Raw genomic sequence first — 20,761 nt, forward strand, 5'->3', positions numbered from 1 at the left:
ATAAAACATTTTGAGTGTTGACGTATTTTTTTTATGAAATCCTCATTACTTCATTGAGCATTATATAAAATTTCAGAGATCTGATCATCTGTGAAGGAGGAAAAAAAATGTAAGCAAGGGTTCCTTGTGCCGGGAGTCTCAATAGTGAAAGACAAAAAAGATTTAATGACATCTCAAAGTGCTGTAAAATTAAAACTGTTAGAGATAAAGCGAAAACAATTCGGGGGGGGGGGGGTCTTTCAACCATAGGGGAAGGGTGTACACAAAGTTTCATTAAAATCTCAGATGGCGGGTGACTTGACGTTGAATGACCCTACAACAATTATGTAAGCTTCTTATCAACTGCTCTAATATAACTGGCGAGAGCGCTCTTAAAAACTTGTTATGTTCGCGCAAAAAAACACCAGCCCGTATTACGAACCATTTCTTGCACACATCGTGAAAAGATGCACTTACAGAAACCTAACCTAAATTAGAGAAGGTATTTTAAGTTAAATTTAGTTTAAACCAGGGTGGATAAAAATCGTGATTTTTATTTAAAAAAATCATTTTTGATGATTCTTTATTTAAATCGGTTGTTTTAGTCTTCTTAAAAACCACGCTTAAAATTCCTTGTGTGCACCAACATATAGGTTTTTTATGGAAAGGCTTTTTCTAGTAAACGGCCCTGTAAAATATTTGAACAGTTTGATTAAAGCAGTATGAATTTTTCTGTTCCTGAAACTGTATATATGAACCTACTATGGAAATGTTTGTTTAGTGGGTTAATAAAACTATAATAATTTCAGTAACTTTTCTTTCAGTTAAAATACAAAATTCTGGATGTACTCTATAATTGTAACTTCAAATACTTTTGTAGTCTCTATAGCTGAATTTTGGCAATTTTTTTAATGATAGTTTGCAAAATATCAGCCGGCATGTTTATTTACAGTTTAATGATAATGACACCATTTACGGTTTAACATGATTAGTATTTTCTATATTTTTCTACACAAAATGTTTCCAATTTTTGACCATAAAAATTATTGCAGTTTACATATTACATTTCCTTTCCTATGAGCTTCACACCATCAGTACATATATTTTGTTCCCTTTCTTTTTCTTAGAGCCTAATAAACAGCATTAAATGATTACAAGATTAATGTACGTTCAAGAAATGTGATTCTGATATGTACAAAATTCTTATGTACATTATTCTATAAATTATTTATTTTAGTGATTTAAATCAGATTTTCTTAAAATCACCTGATTTAAATATTTATATCGCCATTTTAAATCAACCTGGTTTAAATCAATCTACCTTGGCCTAAACCTTTAACAAATTTATCTTTCTGTGTTCAAATTTGACGGCGACTTCTCCAGGTGGAGTAAAACTTGATCAGTGTACCAAACCTCATATACATTTCCCTTTTTAATTTGAGGATGAATTGCCAATATCTACAACATTCTTAATTCTACTTATGGTTCTGTTTGTGTATTACATTACTGGTTTATATTTTCTGATTCAATGGAATATGAAAAAATATAAATCTTTCACGATATTTAGTACGAGGACTTAAGTCTCGAAGTTGGGTACTCTTTTTGGCTCTGAAATGTAACCGAATTTACGATATCAGCAATTACAATTTTTTTTTCGGGGCGGACAAATAAAAAGTTGTTAAGTGCATATTGTGTAGATCCTGTACCGATCTGAGAATAAAGTCAAATGAAAAAAAAAAAAGTTTGACACCTTAAGTGTCTCCTAGATTTTTTTTTGTCTCCATGCGTCAGAAGAATATTTACGAAACATTTTTTTATTAAATTATATAATTTTTTCCAATTCAAACTGTTTTTTTTTATTCCTTTTCACAACAGATGCGTATATTTTACTCTCCCAAGTATTTGTATATTTCGTATTTTCACTCTTTTATTTTGGGGTCCTCAGTGTCCTTGAATAAGCGGTTGTGTGGTTTTCCCAGTCTCTCATCAATGGAGGATTTATCACATCATCTAAGTTACTGTACCTTAATGTACTCTGAAGCCCATTTCGTAAGCTTATTTAAAATATTTACCAAATTCATCTACATGTCACACTGGTTCGCTCGGTTTTGAGACGTGCATCTTTATAAAACTAACGTCTTGCCAACATTCGTGGAAGAGTGGATAGCACAGCGTACTACAACACCAAGGGTCTCGGGTTCGAATCCAGGCTGAGCACAGGTGTTCTTTGCGAGTCTCTCTTCATCAATTCACCATATCATAACTCATCCGTGTCATCGCCATTAGCCAAAGTGGCAGAAATGCGACATAAAATAAATCTATCAAATGTAACTAACGTTTTAATATTATCTATCAATTAGCATAATTATTGAGGGTGAATGTTATATGTTTGTATACATATGGACGTTTCATGGTATGCGTATGAAAATGCTCATTTCATATTCAATTCTGACATCGGAGATGAAAAATGTGGCGAGTTGTCAAAGTTCTCCTCCACCCCCAGAAAAAATATGCCCACGATAAGTGCCAAGTTAATATTAAATATTAATAATAATAACTTTTATATATTAGTTAATAAGAAACTAGTAACATCCCCAACGTACGCGTACTCCTAATTACTGATCTACTCTCCTTGTAATCCAAATTTAACCAACAAAAAGGGGGTACATTAAAGATTTGCCACATCCGAGAATTCGAAAATATTCTTTTTTACAGAGGATTAATTTTATGACTTTTAAGCATGTTCTGTGTAGCATAACTTCACGATAGGGAACAGTTCAGAGTATTAACCAAGATAGGATTGTCGCTACAGCACCGTATGGTTCCCAAGAACATAACTAATTTCCAAGTCCTTCTATTTCCTATGAATAAAAACGATGAGAACCTGCTTACACAAAGAGCGCTTACGTTCCCAGCGAGTGCCTGCTCCAGTGAGGAGCATGTGTTTACATTTTACATGAATTAATTGTCGGAATTGAATTAACTGTCCTACGTGTTCTCAGAAATGACGGAGCTACTTAAATGTCTCAAAGTCACTTTTTCTGTGACATTTTTTTGTTTTTAATGATATGTTGTCATACAGATATATGTATCTTTGTATATTTACAAAACGTTAATTAGTTTGTATTGAAGTTTGTGTAATTGTTAACTTTTCTATTTCAGATCCATATCACTGTTGATGAACGTGGAAGAAGTGCCGATTTCATCACAAAATTATCTTCAGCGAAGAACTGATCACCCGCACCTGTGCAAAGGTTAATCAATAATTTGGGCAGACGAGAAATTAACAAATTTTGAATGGGAGCGAGGCACACCGAACATGAATGTTTGGCTTATCGCTTTGAGCACACACTGGTGGTCGCAATTGAGAGCACCTATTCTTTGTGGCATATACTTTATTTTAAATAGTCTCCATGTGTTCATTTTTGGTAATTCCAATTAGTTCTTGAAACAGAGACTTTTGAGACAACCTGTATACCTTCGCCGTATATGTTTTGCATGTCGCCAAGTAATAAAAACGTTTATAGATCCATGAGAAGTTTCTAGGTTGGAAACTATGCAAGGGAGGACTATATTGATACGGAAATTGAGAACAAGTTCGCTTCTTATCTACTTCGAAATCATTGGAGCATGTCTTCATGAGAAACTCCTCAAATCTACTAACATAGAAGCGACCCGTTATTTCCAATGTTTTCTATTTTTCAGTTTGAATGAAAAAAAGTTAAATACATATGTGAAACACAGTTGCGTGTGAAACGACCACAGAATGAATGGCGACTTGATACAACTAGAAACAGAAATAACGTATGAAATGAATGTTAGTAAATGATTATTCCACATATTCTCTAGCTGATCTGATGGTATGATCAATACTTCGATTTTAGTTACATTTTAATCCAAAACTTCGTACAAGAATATTTAGCGAGCAAATATATATATTTAAAACATATCGTATAGTATCCATTCCTGCTGACTGTAGAGAAACAAGTCTCACGAGAAAATATCTTCCTCTGGAAATTAATGAATTAATGCACACACTGAAAACTTTACAAATCTTGGTACTTTAAATATTCATAGCAATGCAACTAGACGAAGCTCGTACCTATCAACCACCCACATATGCTAAGGGCCCAAGTGGGCTTGTTACGTGGAGGTGCAATACTTGCTTCTTGTACTGCAAATCCGTGAAACCTAGCATGTGTTAATTTTACTTAAAAAGTACACTACCTCACGTACAATACAATTTGTTTTTTATGCATATACAAATCCTCGTACTGGCAAATAAGTGTGTTATGTATACAGTGCATAAAAACCAATGCCAAATCAGTTTAAAAAATAATACTGCAGTAATATCATGCTATTTTCACTTATAAAAAAATAAGTATAACCTACAACAGGTGAGTAACTTGATGGTAATAACTCATGAAAGAGGTCGACGATATGTCCTGTTCGTCGACCCCTCATAACCTAAAGGTTGTTAGGTCGCTGGTCACATAACATGCAAAAGATCCATGCTGGGTAGTAAGGTGTCAGGTTAGAGGTTACCTACCTTCCCTTGCATGATGAGCCTTATAGTCAGGGTGACGTTAGGATCATCGTTTGGTAGAGGCTTATCTATGGATGCCATCTTGTGTTTTATTTACTCCTGCAGCAAAGGATTATGGGATATTTTGTTTCAAACCTCGGCTTAGTTGTCTGAGGGCCAGGACCGGGGCCGGGGCAGGTTCAGTTCACTCTGTGGACAAATACAGAAGCTGAGTTAGGTAAGGCCTTAAGGGCGTATTCATACATAAAAAATAGGAAGAACCAACAAAAAAATCAAGGAAGGTTGATTTATCAACATGGTCATGTCAGGCAGTAAGGGCTAACAAATAAATATGGTATACGAAACTATATAATGGCACTGTTTTTAAACGCTGTTTCTTTTACATGTTTTTTTATGCCAAAAGGCTAAATTTTTCAAACAAAACTTAATTTTCACTACTAAGTTTTAAGTGGTGACAAACTTAATTCTCACTACTAAGTTTAAAGTGGTGACAATCATCTCCAAATTGTAGTGAAATCCTAATAAATGTAGGCCTAATTATTGTTTTGTTAGCAATTAAATTCGAACTCGACAGTCAGGAGCAAAAGTGCATTGAATTTCCAAAGATCTTTTTTGTTTTTATTTCAATCAACCACTAAATCCTTAATAGTTCTGTAACTAAAAATACAAGCAGAAAGAAACGGAACATTACAACATGCGTAAGGATGCGTGGCAATGGCGATGACAAAAAGTTCAATTTCTCTCTTCATGTTTCATTTTATATTTATTGTCGAATATAAAAAATAACATCATTGTTTTGATGACAATGCTACAGTTAAAGATATCAACTTTCAAAGCATTCATATCCAGATTATTTTGTAAACTTATGTGTGATTTGTATACCCCGACTGTAAGGATATGGTTGCTGATTCAAAAGTCAAACTCGCTTCCACTTATTTATTTATCTTCATGCGAACTCCAATTCACTTCTGTTCGTGACTGTACATGTCTTCCTCGATCTATTAAGTTATCTATACACAGTGATAAAAACCTGTTTCACACTAGTTTACACTTACCCATCACTGGAAAACTGTTTTGTCCACACAATCTATTTAAACAACTTTATTATTACCTCAAATGGAATTTCTAAGACCATGCAAAAAAAAATGTACAATTTTATTTACAAATTATATTGGAAAGACTGGAATGTTCTCACAATTCCCTGGTACCACTTAAAAAGAGGAAATTCGCAGTTCTACTAAGTAACTTCCATAATATCACTGTTGAACAGTTTGGCAAGCACGATCAAAAGCCGTTCAGAAGTTCAATACAGAATCCTTCCTCTAGAGGATGTGTTAACGCCAACATTTCTGAAACCTCAGAAAATGTCCGAACTACAGGCTTCCCCTAGCGCCACTGCTCCACGATAGGGTTTTAAATACGGTGGTGGATTTATAAGAGAAAGACATTTCGATGGTATTCTAAAACTATTCATAAAAACTAAGATGTTCGGGAAAAGTCACATAAGTCACAAACTGCGATTTTTCTGTTGGTTTCATTTCAGTCACACTGACTGAATTAAAGAAAATATTGTAAGCATAATTTTGTATTGGGTATGTGTAAAAATTGTAAACAATGGTGATCCAACATTTACATCATGTCCGTAATGTTTGCTATTAAAAGTATAAACATAGTCTGCCGTAAACTTGCATTATTTTGGCTTAAGTGCTTTTTCCCCCCGACACCCTAGAAATGATCAAGGCGCTTGATTTGCAGATTAATATTTCAAATTAACCACAAACAAAATTTTCAAAAACAGATTTCAAAAATGGACGAAAATGAAAATGTGCAATCCCAGTCAACAAATGCCTAATGCCCGAAAAGAAACACACACATACTGTACATATACAGCGAGTGAGTGAGAGAGAGAGAGAGAGAGAGAGAGAGAGAGAGAGAGAGAGAGAGAGAGAGAGAGAGAGAGAAAGAGAGAGAGAGGCAGACTGCGCCAGGGACGATAATAGAAATTTTCGGTCTATGTACCGAATTCAACATCCCACCCTAATTCGGACAAATATTACATTCTCTTGGTTTAATATTTAATATTAGCACACAAACAGCTAATCGATCCCATAAAGAATCCATTCATAAGAAAAATTGTATCAATTTTGTGCGTGCGTAAGTAAGTTTGTCAGCTATATAAAAAATGCCCTGAAACAGAAGTGTATACACTACACATTGATACAAATTAAAAAAAAACTATTCAAGTCATCAGTTCGGACAAAAAGTAATAAAACTGTCAATTTGGAGTAGAGAACAGCAGAAACACAACCTACCCTGAAATCAAAGGCGTTCTTCAACAGACAAGAGGAAACTAACTGAGGGAAAGGGTTCGGTAATCCTATAAAAGCTCAAGAAACCTGTCAATTACATAGTCTTTTTTTCACACCCACTAAATGGCATGCACACCAAAGGTGCACGAGGGTGATTCGAGAGCGTGCGAGAATGATAGGCTTCTCATCACATATTTAGTTTCCCCTAAGCCAATTATACATTGCAAAACATATCATGGAATCGACGTAAAAAAGACCCCCCCCCCCTTTCTCTTGAGGATCCACTTTGTTATTTCTCCTATAATTATTTGTGGGAAAGAGAAATTTATGAGAATTTTATGCACGTAAATTGGCTGAAATTATTGCAACTCGTTCAAAAAATGTGCAATACACTAATTGTTAAAAAAGAAAACAATACACATACGCATTACTACGCATTTCTTCCACTTTTGACTAATCGCGAAGATGAGGATGATAGTGAAATTGATGAAGGTACACTCACTAACAACTCATGACCAGACCGGGATTCGAACGCATGACCCCTAGCGTCATGGCGCTGTGTCAAAGTGGCCAGCACAATCCACACACGTTGCGAAACTCGTATACATTTTGTCTTGCGTCTACTATAGCATTTATAAATACCTAGACATTACTTCTCACTACTGTTTCTACGATTTGTTAACGCAAAATAAAATATCCTAACAAAGTTCCTTAATAGCAAATTTATTCATTGTGATTTTTAAATGAAATTTTAGTATGCCCATTAATTGAACTAAGAAGTAGAGTAGTTTGATGAAATTATATACAGAAACTATACACACCTCTACGCTGGTTTCGATTCTCCTTGTAATTTTTAATACGAGCGCACATGAATTTTAAAATCGCTCCATCAGGTAGGCACATCTAACCAACCGGCTGCTTCATCATCATTGAGTTATGAAAGTTTGTTACTTAAAGACACAGTTATTCGAACTAGACGCTCTGAGCAACAGAATAAGCGTAAAATAAAATAACGGCGACGATTACATTAAATGCGAAAAGAATAACTGTGAAACGAATAAAACAATAGCTAGAAAAACAGTTAAGTCAATATTAAATACGTACAGATTAATCATGATCACGTCATTATGATAATTAGCCTATGTTAATTCTTCCTTCATCTGCATCCAGCCTTGGCTTTGCACAAAATAACTTAAGTGTTGCTGTACGCGTCTTCATGAATTCACATTATTAAAAACTGCTATAGAGAAAGATAGGACACCTCTGCTGACAAAAATCATAAAAAAATCAAAGAAATTCGTCGAACCTTACAAGAGAAGGCAGTATCAGGGCTAAGAAAACCATGAATCCAACTAAAATAGAGCTACACATTTTGAAATGTGACATTAAAACTTCTAATTTATTAATTAATACAGGATTGGATTAAAAGTAATTAATTCCTGCGCCAGAGTGGCCTTCCTGAAGAAGCTCTACTGGTAACACCATAAACATTGAAATTCATTCTAATATATGGCCGACTCTACCATATCGCTTCAGATTTTAAAATTGAGCTACCAACAGTGCAAAAATTTATAATGGCATGTTTATTATTCTGATTTAATGATACACGTGACACAAAACATATACTGTACTTGAAATTTAAACAAAAAGTAATGAAAATTTCCATAAGTGAATTCGAATTATTAAAAAAAAAAAAAATTAGAGCTGGATTTGAAAATTCAGGTGTCATGTGAAAATTTTCAGGCGCCCTGTATTTTTGTACCCCTGATAATAACAATAAAGATAATTATTATTTCTGGAGACTCATGGTCAAACAGGGAAACGTCAGACCCCCATGTCTAAAGGGTAAATAAGGGAATGTGAGAGAAATACAATTATTGATATCGTATCAATCCATACTAGAATGATACGATATGAAATTTTCTACATGGAAGCAATATTACTGAAGTGAACAATTCACAATTTCTAATCGACTTTATTATGTATTTTAGTCTGTGGGTTTCGAAGTATGAGATATTCTAGTTAGCTTAGAATATACGCTCCTGATATGTGTGTTGTATTACAGAAGTTTTTGTGTATGAGACAGAGATATTTCATGTTCTTCTTCCATTTCCGGATGAGAATTCTACACTAGAGATTAGTTGTAGTTCAGACGGAAAGAGCGAAGATTAAAACTTAAGAACCTCTCAGCACGTCATTCGTGCCACTTCACTTTTCTGTCTACTCAGCGTTATCGGCTTAGAAGAACGTCAGTTCCATTAAGAGGGGGGAACTGCTGGCCTGCTAGTCCAAGGAAAGTGTGGCTTTCTTCGCAGGCTTCTATTTCGATTAAACTAACACGCTGATACGTATGAGAAGGTGCACGCAATGATGTAAATGATAGTCATCACAACTATTTGTCTAGTTTTCCAAGTCGCTTTTCTTCCTTCTTAAGGAATGGGATGAATGATGTTTAGATTAAATTGATGGAGCATTCAAAAAGTAATATCCGTGTCGAGTCCGAAAGTCGAACCCGGAAACTTATATGGCGAGATCGTACGTCAACATCTTAGTATAGGATTTAACAGATCTTGTTTAAGCCGTGCTGTTTTATTATGTTATGTATTTGGTAAAGCAACTCCTTTTCCCATATAAAATCAGAAAATTCTCACACGTGTGGTTAACTAGAACAACTTGGGAAGCCGCTTCAAATAAACGTAAGCGTGTGTTCATCTTCTCCTATCAAAAACATTTATGTTAATGTTGCTTGTCTGTTGCACGGGAAATATAACATAGTTACGCGTTTTTTACCGTCAACTGTAAAAGTCAATATTTAAGATTTGCCACCATCGGGATTTCGATGGAGGGTCTCCACTTGAGGTCAAAGTGGCTATTTCCTGTCGAATACAGTATACTGTCGCGTACTATCGAACAAATCTCCAAAAAGGGCTCGAATCTCAATGTAAACTGTACTGTACAGCCACCGGCAAAAAAAAATGGAACACCCAGATCCTGAATCCCTGCAAGGCGTTATGCGAGTTGCCTAACTCTCCCGCGGTGGTAGAAGTTGAGACCGAAAATTTGCCATTAAAATCCACTTTTCGCCGTCAAGTTTCAGGCTCTAGGTGTCCCATTTTTATTGCAGTCTACAGTGAGATTCGAATTAGACTATCTGTGTATAGTGGACCTAAAATAAACTTTTTGTTGTTGTTTTGAAATAGCTCTTTCCCCTGTACCCAAAAAGAAAACTACCAAGTTGTAAAAGACTTTTCACCACTTCCTACCACCACCTTGGTAAATCAACTTGGAAATGGCAACTTTGAGTAAACAAAACTGGTGCAAAGTATTTCGCACCTCAATGTGAAAACTTCATTCTCCGTCTTTAATGAGTTACATCGAGGGGGCCTGCTCTGGGAGTGAATTTCAAAAGAGCCCTTGAAAGTTCCGCCAGTCTTAACCACGCTGATATCGGCAGCTAACTGCGGAAACTATGATAGCACTGAAAATTTGACCCGCCAAGCTAGTCTCAGCCCATAACGCGACGCTCTCCTGCCAACCAACTTCATTACTTTCCGGTAATTACACTGTCTTGATAACCGACGTTGATAACTTCCTCCTGATTACCAATTATCTCAAGGAAGGTTAACGATAAACCGCACTCTCATCTGCCTGTCCTCGTAGCGTAACAGATCCACTTCCGCAGGCAGTGCACGACGTCATTTCACAAAGTCATGTTAACAAAGGAACACACTGATTGTTTTCCTAGCGTGGTAAGACACTATTCGCCCCATACATTAAAATCTTCTTCTTGTTGATATTCTGTCCTATTAGCAAAACACAGATGTCTTGACTAATGTTCGTTTTTCAACTTTGGACGAGGTATTTATTTCGAAACCTAATCAAGGATTTGCCCTAAGTTTAAAAAGTAATTGTTCTGTATTTTTATGGAGTAATAGATTCAAATATTTTCATAAAGCAACAATGGTTTTGTATTGAAGGCCTATTATCCACTACTTCTTATAATGAAACATCAATAAAATTGTGTGTACTTGTCGTTCTCCTGTTTTGTTTCTGCAAGTGCTAATGTTTAACTTCTTCATGCAGTTTAATTTTCTATATTCTATTTTTTAGTAGAATTTGTTTCTTAACCATCATCAAAAACATTATAAAAAGGCATGTAGAAGTTGACTCAGTCTATTTTTCCTGCCATCAAATAAGAACTAGTGCAGGGGTTCCCAAAATTTGTTTCACGGTACTCTCACCGTTTTAAAAAAAATTCCGCGGTGCCCAAGTCAGAATGTAGGTCTATAACACTTGTAACGCTCTGTTAGTGTGGCTAGGTTGCTTGCTTAAGTTAAAAAATAAACATACATTTTACATTCAGAAACATTTTACATGTAAAAAGTACTAAATAAGTACATATTTGGAACAATCATGCCATTGATTGAATTTCAGTGGAAATATTGGAACATTTCGCGGTGCCTCTGTAAGCCAGTAATGGAGCCCAAGAAGCCACGGTGTATACTTCGGGAACCTCTGAACTAGTGAAATAGCTTCTTCTGCGGTGACAAAAATTTGAAACAATGAAGCTGGTGGTCCCACCTCCGTGGTGGAGTGGTTATCACAGCGCGCTACGACGCCAGGGGTTCAGAGCTCGAATCCCGGTTTGAGCATGGGTATTCTTCGTCAACGTCACTTCATCATTAGCCAAAAGTGCCAGAAAAGCGAAGTAAAATAAAACATATCAATTACTATTCATAAGGAATAAAATGTGCTAAGATTTAAAAGGATAATTGCATTGGTGTGCACTTTTAAAAGTACACATTATGAAGAAGGGGTGGGGGGAAGGATCATTGCTGTGCATATATTCAAATCAACAAGATCTCCAAAAGCTCTTAAAACCGTAGGGAAAGGCTTACATTCTGGTACGTTTGGCAAGTTTAATACAAACATGCAATACGACTGTTTACTACGACGCCTCTTCTACGGCTCAGTCGTTACACATAAACACTTCGATCCACGCCTCGCAGTTTCATTCATCCGCCGAAGACCGAAAAATCACACGAAAGATTTGTTGAGAAGCCGCGCTCAGCCGTTTGAGCGACAAGGTTGTCCGCTACGTTTATTTGCTTAAGGCCGGAGTGTATTGGCTCTTTCTTCCCCGCTCAGGCCGTTCAACAGTCTTTTAACACGAATAAGGCGTGGGCGTTCGGCCAGCTGCAGCGTCTCATGATGATAACTTGGAGGCTGGCTGGGGAACGTTGGAAGCCAAACAAGACGTCATCATATGGCAGGAATCTTTGTCACATGTATGAAAGATTCCTTTATGTATACATATCTTAAACGGCAATCAAATATAAGTTGTCTCTTGTCAAAATAATATATATTAATCTAAGCATTTGGCACTTTTCTAGGAATCATAACATGTGCAGTCAGGAGAAAATTGCCGTTCTTAACCCTAGCTTACCCGAGGAGGGAAGGGATAGACCAACCACCTCTTGTTATTCAATCTTTGAACTGTGAATATGTTTATTTAAAAAAAAAAAATTGAAATATCATAGCGGTTTTTGAAGGAAGAGGATAATTCCAAAACGGCTTCTCTGAGGTCGGCTAAAGGTCTAGCCGAAACTAATCCCTGCAACTTACACCCTTCCAATGTATATTGCCTCTAGATTTTTACCATTGCCTGCATTGTTGCCAAAAAAGAATATAAAAATGATTTGATTTTTTTTTTAATTTTGTTCTTTAGCGTCGTTCTTGATGAAATTTATGAAGAGATACTCACAAAAAAACAAGGCCGGGATCCGAACCCGGTGTAACAACCAGTACTGCTGATTTTGATACTACCAGACATTGATTATTTTCTACGTGTTATGGTAACTCAAACACTAGACCTTCTGTGTACAAGTAACCGAGCACACTCTTCGAGCTACGAAAAACTTCCAAGAACGAGATTTGGAAACTGTCCAAAACTACGAGTATATGAAAAATATTTTATGTGCACTTCGCATGTAAAAATGTAGTACCCTTTCGAAGATTGCCTTCAAAATATCTACGACAGAGAATGATTAGGAACTGCTGGTCTTCTTCATTTTCAAGGAAGACGAACAAACATCACTGTTCATTTTCAAACACAAGCTCCAGGTTAGTTTCGCAAGCAAACAACTTTTTCCCTACCAGTGATCTTTAGAAAATTGTATTCTTTACCGACGTATCAAAGTTAGAGCTCTTAGACGTATGTGCTGCAAGTTTGCCCGTCGTTTTTGTACGCAAAGGATGACGTCATAACTGAAAAGGAAAGGGGGTTCTGTCGCGGAAGCAAGATTGCTGATTAAGATTTAAGGGAACATGACTGTCATCGAATCTTATAGAGCATTTATGTTAATCCGAGAGAGAGATCCAGTTAATAGGACAGGACGATTACAATGGGTTACGACAGTAATCCTAGGCAAGCATCTAACTCTGAAAACAATATAGTAAGACTCCTGAAAGAAAATCCGTGCCGGAAAATACGGTGTATTACTCAACCTCTCCATTGCAAGTACACATTATTTTGATTGGTCTCGAGAAATCAAGGCGACCTCCGTGGCACAGTGAATACATTAAAACTGTGTGGGGGCAATCGGTATATGTCGTAATCCCACATTTGGGTCTGTGCTTTTGGCTAAGAACTGAAGCAGTCGATTTCGGCATCGTTAGCACCGAAACGGCTGAGATACGGAAACAAAAGGAACTTATTTCTGTGCACCACAAACGGCCACCTTCGGCGTAAAGTCGGACAAAAGTGACTTACCTGATCTAATAAAGAAGACATGTGGATTTCTCCCTTAAAGCATAAATTGGTCATATCACTATAAATTTTCCTATATAATTATTGTTTTTAAACTTGTATCAGTATTGCTGGTTTTTGCGAAAAAGGATAAGAACAGCAATTGAAGATCTTATTTAGAATATTCAAATTTAAAAAATAAAATTGAAATCGGTTGATAAATAACCGAGAAACAAGGGATATAAAAATATGAATTCCGCCATTTTTAATCCAATATGGTTGTGAAGTACCAAAATGAAACACAAGGTTCCTAGACAACTTGGATGTGTTGTCTCCAGTGATGCTGATCAAATTGGAAGGGGAGGTTTAAGGATGGATAACTACTTGAGCAGGCAGGACACCATTTACACAGCTTTACGACATGCCAACGGACCATAAACTCGAGCAACGCCAGCTTCTCAAAGCACTTTATTCAGTAGAAATGGAATGACCCCTTTATTAACTAATACAATATTGGATTAAAAGTAATTAATTCTTAATTTCCTAAAGATGGCCCAGACTCTACCATATAGTTGCAGATTTTAAAATTCTGCTAGCAACAGTGAAAAAAAATTATGGCATTATTATTCGGATTTGATGATACACGTGATACAGAAAAACACAAAATACACATAGTGTACTTATTTTTAAAAAAACGTAATGGAAATTTCCGTAATCGAACTCGAGATCTATTTAAAAATACATTGAACTAGATTTAAAAATTCAGGCGCCATGGCGATCGGGCGACCTGTATTTTACTATCCCTGGTCACATTTACGAGAACTTGGTATAATGAAAGTCCCTTGTCGTAGGCAACCAAGATGACATCAGACCTGGTAGGGTTGCATACCAACTAGGGTTCGAGAAGGTTTCCCATAAATATTTGAAAAAAGTTTCAACCAATTGGAACAATTGGAAGATGGCAAAATTTTAATACTATAACAATTCAAATGCTCCGATTAAAGGACAATAGAAAGTTTTGGCAATTTAAATCATAAGTGCCAACTCAAATTCCCGTATTTCTTACTGAAAATTGAGAACTATTGGAACAAAATTCTTCAACAACTATGACCATACTGAAAACGGGCCTTACGTAAATGCTACGACACCTACAAACACTAAATTAAAACTTCTGACTCGCCGAGGATTCCTTCATTATTTATTCAAAGCATCAATTTGTGCCCCATACAATCCCTGAAAGAAAAGCATTAACATAAAAGAGCTAATTTTCCGCCCACAGCAATTAGCTACAGACTCTATAAATAAAAGCTGTAACTCATAAAACCGTGGATGCAAGTCATTAAAAACAGAACAAGCTACTCCAACGTTGACTTCAGGTTTTCATTTTTTCCGAGGAAAAGAACATGGTGGATGTGGAAAGGAAAATGAAAGCGGATATCAGAATGAAAACCTGTCGTCATCCACCATGTTCTTTTCCTCGATTCATTTGGGTTATTTTGCGTAGTTTTTCTGCCACTTTTGGCTAATAGCAACGAGCAGAGGATTGTCCTGTGTGCAGGCGCCAGTGCCTCGTTAGTCTGCAAAATGTAGTCCAGGGTGTACTATGGAAGAGAGATATTAACATTTGGGTGCTTCCCGATACGGTCACCCGTTACACCCCTCACTCTTCTATCATGTGTGATCAGATCACATGAAAATATAAAAATCGAGATAAAACGTGAACTTCTCAAATATGAAGCAACCATTCATTCGCTTTAATATTGTGCGCGATGTATGTGACAACTACATGCTCTCAAACAATTTATGTTAACAATAACAGCGTCATAATAAGTGCCAGTTGTTCGAATAAAAAGATAATTCATAAGATTAGTGTTTCATAATATTTCTTAAATCGTCTACTTTATCATATTGATAGAGCACTTATTTCTGGGGAATGAGAAGACGTCAGATGGTGTTTTACTGTTTACTGAGCTAACCAAATGAGTAGGAGGAGAAGGGTAGGTGGCTGAGGGATGCGCCAGCACTTACCTCTGCTTCCTGGCGGCGGCACTGGCTGCTACTCTCAATGATCCACCAACTAATTACAACTGGAAATAAGGCCTGGTGACAGGGCACCCTTCGCTTAAATAGTAGCCAGTTCCGCAGTACTTTGCAACCTCCGTTTCCTGTGGAATTCTCCTCTGAAAGTAGGAGCATTCCAGAAGACGGAGGAAACCGGACATGAAGTACACCAGGAAGCAAACGTTCTGCACCCACAAAAGAACAATTTGTACTTTCGTGAAAACTAACATAAGAAAAGAACGCTGAACAATCCAACGCCAGCCCACAATACTGTGGTTTCGAAGGATCAATCCTCTACTGGATAGGTACACTTCCAAACACTAATGCAATCACACATAATTCGTGAACATGCCCCTCAACCAGTACAGTAGATTCGTCACTATTCACTGACCAAACTCATAATCTCATCTCGAATTCGAAACTAACTAACCTGCACAGTTAACAAATTTACAACTGTTCATTCACCAACTTGCCAGCGCGTCAAAATATATATAACAATTGTGAACCAGGGTAACTTAGGCCAGCTTTAGATGAAAACATTTCCTTTAACATTTTTGCTTGTATGAATGCAATGTAAATGCTTCCAAAAATCTTATAGCAGATATTACTTTACATGTAAGTATTTCATGTAACATTCCGGTTAGCTCTTGCGATCACAATGCATAATATATACAGCACGACAGGCACGTCGAGTTACACCATTTATGGTGAGTGCACGGTGTTTACAATCGAAACAACTAAAATATTCTTCCATTTGTGTACTGTATACGCTATAAAGTATGAATTTAAGCAGCGCCATTGTTTTGTATCTAAAAGCATTTAATAGGAAACGTGTTGAAAAGTTATCGTATTTTAAAAATTTGAAGTGATACATTATTTACATCTCACGCGGCCGCCATTACATCTGCACTAGTGACTGACTGGTTATGTTAAGACAAATGCTGCGGAAATAGAACCGATTCTATCCATGAGAAATGCCATAAGATTTTTTACTTTACACGGTAGCATTTTGGTCATGGAACAAATGTTAAGAAAAATGCTAAGGAAAATGATTTCGTCTAAAGCGGATTGGAAAATGTATTATTCCTATGAGAAGAAAAAACTTGAAATGCCTCACCTCCGTCATTTTACAAAAGATAATAATGCAGCTAATTGATTAATCCTGGCTAATAGCATCTGCTGTTATAACATTCACTATTTATACAAATGCATTATGTAACCACGTCGTATGGAGGAGTCGATTTACACACGTGTTACGAACGAAATCGTCAATTTATTAATTGATACATTATAATTGCTGGAAATTTTCACGAGACCAGTTTTATCCCAAAACCCACGCTCAACTCCGTCATACCTCCTAATCAGCAAACCATACAAAGCAAATTTTTTTTTTTTACTTTTACCCTCGAGACTCGCTATTATCGTGCCCACTCATTTCCAAAGCACCTGAGTTGCTCGCTGTTTCAGCGCTGTGTCATCACTTTTCAGGAAAGAGAACTAGTCAGCATCTGTACAAACGAGATGGAACCTCGAAGAATACTTAGCCCTGGGGCTATTGATCTGAATGAGTTTCAATCTGAATTCAGTTTCAACCTGTGTTTCGATTAAACACACTAACAGGGTTGTCCAAAATTTTGTAAAAACAAAATTCCCCGACCTTCCCAGGTTTTCAAGACAAAGAGAAAAAAAAGAAGGGAAACTGAAATTGAACGTTGGATAGGCTTATCAGGGGTGGGCTTTAATGTAGTGACTAATGGATAGAAGATATAAGAACACATAACAATTATAGCGTAAATAATAAATAATGGTAAAATTTAGTAACATATATACGCATTACTCCTAACATCTACCAAACACAATCCCCGAGAAAGTAGTAAATTCCAAGCGTCACTTACTGTGCAAGATTTCTACATGAAAATAGTTGAAAACATGGTCCCTTTTCATAGAGTATTTAATATAAATTTATACTGGAACTACCAATAATACTAAGTATATCCAACTAAAGAATACTCTGTCCACAACAAACTTAAAATTACTTGCTTGTTCTGTTTTTCTTTGTTCAAAACGCTGCTTTTAGTGCATTACAACAAAAGTTCATTTTTTTTTCCACAGTAAATTTGCCGGACCTTTCCCTGATTACCAAACTAGTAGACAGCCTGACTAACGGCTTCTGCGAAAACACATATTATTGTAAATTGAATTATACGTTAGGGCAAATCCATTTCAATTCAGGCAGATTTGAGAAAATCTGTCAGGGGGATGTCACAGATATCCATGAAACTGAAATATATTATTCTAGATACAAAATTATGAGACACACATTTTTTTGTTTCGCAATAAAAAAAAATTTGGCCGTCTTAGGCTGCTTCAAAGTTTGGGGCCAAATTTTCACAAGTTTTGGTGCCAAAAATTGTAAACGGCTGTTTCTCAGGTACTATTAAAAATATTTGGATTCTGTTTTTTTATCTGAAACTTTATTGAAAGCCTTTTCAAATGCATATACAACGAACTTTATATGCAGCTTTTGGGGTGTGCTATGAATGAAATTAAAAAAAATAGCCCCCTTTTGGACCCCCAAAATCTCGAAAAAGCCACCCTAAAAAATTTTCAAAATTTCAGGGTAGTTAACAGCAATACCTCAAGTTGAACATATATAAATTTCACGGGGTATATATGCCTGGTTGTAGTTTTACACAATATTTTAATAAGCACATTGACAAGCTGAAAACTTAAACGCAATCGTAATATTGAAGGAGACAAACCTTATTTCATCAGGCTATTATTGGTAAACAACATACAAATCATAAGAGTCCATAACCAAATAATTCATGTAATTGGTATATATCATCATATTGCTGATCATATTCAACATTTCTTATTTATAGAACATACTAGAAGTCATTTGTTTTTCATATTCACATGTTCATTTGTTTCTTTTCGTTTGAGACATATTGCTGTGAATTCCTTCTGAGCTTAAGTTTTGAGTCATTAGGAAGATGTCTACAAGTGGAAAAGCAGTGTTTTCTGAGAAAAGAATAAAGTGACCTGATATGAGAACAGGCATAAAAAATGTGTATGCCTCCGTACCATAACGAAAACTGTGTGCATTCAGACGATACAATTACTAACGAGCCGCGCAGGACTCTGCATTACTAAACAGTGCAAATCACGTTAATTAAATACGTTACAGAATAAGTTAAACTAAAGGCGTAAGCCTCGCGGGAACATCCCGCTCAACCCTTTCAATTGGTAGGTTAATTTAAACGGAATATTGTGACCAAATAGGGTCTAATAAAGTATTAGTGATGACCACGCAGGACCTAATAATATGTTAAAGATGATCACGCAGGGTCTATTAGGAAAAGGCGACCACGCAGGGTCGTTACACAGTTAAGCACCTTGCTACACGGCACAATTTTATCATCAGGGCATATTAAGTGCATTCAGACTGCAGAAGAATTTCAGACTGTTGTTCAGACATATACATCAGGTGTTACACTGATTTACATTCCATTTGCAGAAATTCAAACATTCCGTAATATGAAACACAAAGAGTGGGGACATGTGCATGCAGTGCGAATGATTCATAAAGTCATGTGTGGCATGCAGAGGGAACTGGAAATGATATTGTAGTTTCCATTGCAAGAACTGCCCAGAATGAGAAACAAGAAGTGAATGTTACTATTGGAAACAGCTCAAATGTTATGCAGTATTGTGGAATTCACGACATCAAAGAGTGAACGTTTTTGGCTGTTACGTATGATCACTGCTGGTGGGTTGAAGAAGCAACTAAACTGTACTTCGAGATGCAGGAAGTGCATGTAAATTTCATGCTGCCACATGGACCTGCAAAATGCTATAATTTTCCTGATAGAATTAGGCAACACTAACATCAGTGCGTGATATCTTTGCAAAATATTCTGCAAGTTCTTTCTCCACCACCCCCCCTTGGACAATCTGGAAGACTGCACGCCATCTCTAATACTGAAACTGCCTGTGTAGAAAAAGCTTTCATGAACAGAACTAACATATGAAATGCCGGTACTGGGAGTTCACATCGCCTAGCTTGCATAAAAAATATCTTACGTTTAAGTTTTCAGCTTGTCAATGTGCTTATTAAAATATTGTGTAAAACTACAACCAGGCATATATACCCCGTGAAATTTATATATGTTCAACTTGAGGTATTGCTGTAACTGCCCTAAAATTTTGAAATTATTTTTAGGTGGCTTTTTCGAGATTTTGGGGGTGCAAAAGGGAGCTATTTTTTTTTAAATTTCATTCATAGCACACCCCAAAAGCTGCATATAAAGTTCGTTGTATATGCATTTGAAAAGGCTTTTAATAAAGTTTCAGATAAAAAAAAAACAGAATCCAAAAATCTTTAATAGTTCCTGAGAAACAGCCGTTTACAATTTTTGGCACCAAAACTTGTGAAAATTTGGCCCCAAACTTTGAAGTAGCCTAAGTCTGCAAAAAAAAAATTATTGCAATACAAAAAAATGTGTGTCTCATAATTTTGTATCTAGAATAACATATTTCAGTTTCATGGATATCTGTGACATCACCTTGACACCCCCTGCCTGTCTGCATTTGGAATAGGCCGTTACGTTTATTAATGTAAGTCGCATTACAGGAACTGACGCACTGAGGTTGCTAAATCTTACGGCGCAGATACGCTTTTAAGTGCATAAGTATATTCACAAATTTAACACGCAAATCAATGCACTTCTAGCTCAGCGACCTTATGTTCCATTCTCCTGGTGCTTGAACTTTGTGTGTTCTCAAGTAAGACAATGTTTGACAAAATACCCCAGAACGGTTAATCGTCTTGGGTCAGAACAGTACAATCGTTAACAGATAGCAATGTATTGTTGGGAGTTAATTGTATTGTACTCTCAACAGAGTAGCAAAATTCACTTTATGCCCAGACAGACTCAAGTCTTTGAACAACCGATTGTAATTAATTTAAACTTTTTCACTTGTACTTTATAATGGGGAAAACTACAAAAGTTGATCGACAAAAAAAACTTGTACTCACAAAGGGGTGCATAAGGACAATTCGTCTTCAATAGGGGAAACGCTATCAGGAAACTAATCCCTATAAATTATTCTGGG

The 20,761-nt window shown here is 36.3% G+C and overlaps 1 protein-coding gene across 11 annotated transcripts in view; it reads right to left on the reverse strand.

Moving 5' to 3' along the window:
* mub (poly(rC)-binding protein mub) overlaps positions 1 to 20,761 on the reverse strand; it is a 223,741-nt gene that overhangs the window by 108,558 nt on the left and 94,422 nt on the right. For all 11 annotated transcript variants that reach the window (XM_083136932.1, XM_083136931.1, XM_083136928.1 and 8 more), the window contains exon 2: positions 4,529 to 4,714. In XM_083136932.1, the coding sequence (XP_082993058.1) occupies positions 4,529 to 4,606 (78 nt within the window). In that variant the 5' untranslated portion in view covers positions 4,607 to 4,714. The remainder of the gene's footprint in view (positions 1 to 4,528; positions 4,715 to 20,761) is intronic.

Source organism: Lepisma saccharinum, chromosome 15 (assembly GCF_977018435.1).
Source record: "Lepisma saccharinum chromosome 15, izLepSacc3.1, whole genome shotgun sequence".
Classification (NCBI taxonomy): Eukaryota; Metazoa; Arthropoda; class Insecta; order Zygentoma; family Lepismatidae; genus Lepisma; species Lepisma saccharinum.